At 70.6% G+C, this 1,435-nt stretch overlaps 1 protein-coding gene across 1 annotated transcript; it reads right to left on the reverse strand.

Annotated features, from left to right (window-relative positions):
- Nucleotides 1-663: 663 nt before the first annotated feature.
- On the reverse strand, nucleotides 664-1,204 carry PRRT1 (proline rich transmembrane protein 1; the record flags this gene model as incomplete). The annotated part of the gene is made up of 2 exons (XM_017840152.1): nucleotides 664-894; nucleotides 968-1,204. Coding segments are annotated over 2 exons (414 nt in total), but the record flags the coding sequence as incomplete, so codon positions are not given.
- Between the last annotated feature and the right edge of the window lie 231 nt (nucleotides 1,205-1,435).

Consider the following 1,435-nt stretch of genomic DNA (forward strand, 5'->3'; position numbering starts at 1 on the left):
GGGCTGCCAAGCGTTGCCATGGCAACGGTTGCTATGGGAGTCTGGGAATTGCCACGGCAACGCCACCCCAGTTCCTGTGGGCGGCTGGGACACGTTGCCATGGCAACGGTTGCTATGGAATTCTGGGAATTGCCACGGCAACGCCGCCCCGGTTCCTGTGGGAGGCTGGGACATGTTGCCATGGAAACAGTTGCTATGGAATTCTGGGAATCGCCGTGGCAACGGCGCCCCAGTTCCTGTGGGATGCCAAGTGTTGCCATGGCAACGGTTGCTATGAGAGTCTGGGAATTGCCATGGCAACGCCACCCCAGTTCCTGCGGGAGGCTGGGCCACATTGCCATGGCAACGGTCGCTCCGGCATCCTGGCCACGCCGCCCCATCAGTGTGGGCGGCCAAGCGTTGCCGTGGCAACGGTCGCCGTGGGAGTCTGGGAATCGCCACGGCGACGCCGCCCCACTCCCTGCGGCCGCCCGGGCGTCGCCATGGCGACGGTCGCTACGGAACGGGGGCGTCTCCGGGAGGAAAAGAGGGGGTGTGACACGTTGCCACGGCGACACCGCCGGGTCCCCGAACAAACATCTTGGGGATGCTGAGCGTTGCCATGACAACACCAGGATGCCGTGGGGGCGCATTTGGTCGCCATGGCGACCCCGTGGAGGGACGTGGGGGCGCGTTCGGTCGCCATGGCGACCCCATGGGGTGGTGGGCTGCCGACTGTCACGGCTCCCAGTCGTTGTCGTGGTGCTGGGCGGCGATGATGATGACGACGGTGAGGATGGTGCAGAGCACGATGGCGGCGATGCCCACGGCCAGCGAGATGAAGGAGAAGTTCCGCGCCTCCCGCGAGGCGATCTCGGCCGACACGATGTCCCCCCGCGCCACCGCCGTGCGCACCTGGGCCGGGAAGGGCGTGGTCGGCGTCGCCCCGCCACGCCCGCCACGCCCCCGGTGTCCCCGCCCCCCTCACCTGCACGGCCTTGACGATGGCGACGACGCCGGTGGGCCAGAAGCAGCAGAGGGTGGTGAGGACGGCGATGGGCAGGTAGTCGTGGGGGGCGGAGCGACGCCCCTCCGGCCCCGCCCCTCCCGCCGCCGGCGGCCCCACCCCCAGGGGCGGGCCCAGCGGCGGCCCCGCCCCCCCTCCCAGGGCGGCGCCGCCGGGCAAAGGGCCGGGCCCGGGGCCGGGGGGGGCTCCCCCGAAGGCCTGGGGGGGGTGAGGGGGGGGTGAGGGGGCGTGGCCAGCGCGGGGCACGCCCCCAGTGTAAGCATGTCCCACCCCCACTCCAGGACCACACCTCTCTGCCACGAGCCACGCCCCAAATCCCATGGCCCCGCCCCAAATCCCATGGCCCCGCCCCAAATCCCATGGCCCCGCCCCTCCTCTGCTTTGCTTCACCCCCCCGTTGTGACCCCGCCCCCTCTGCTTTGCTCCACC

The sequence above is a fragment of the Lepidothrix coronata genome, unplaced genomic scaffold, assembly GCF_001604755.1.
Source record: "Lepidothrix coronata isolate B3197 unplaced genomic scaffold, Lepidothrix_coronata-1.0 Scaffold973, whole genome shotgun sequence".
In the NCBI taxonomy this organism is placed as follows: Eukaryota; Metazoa; Chordata; class Aves; order Passeriformes; family Pipridae; genus Lepidothrix; species Lepidothrix coronata.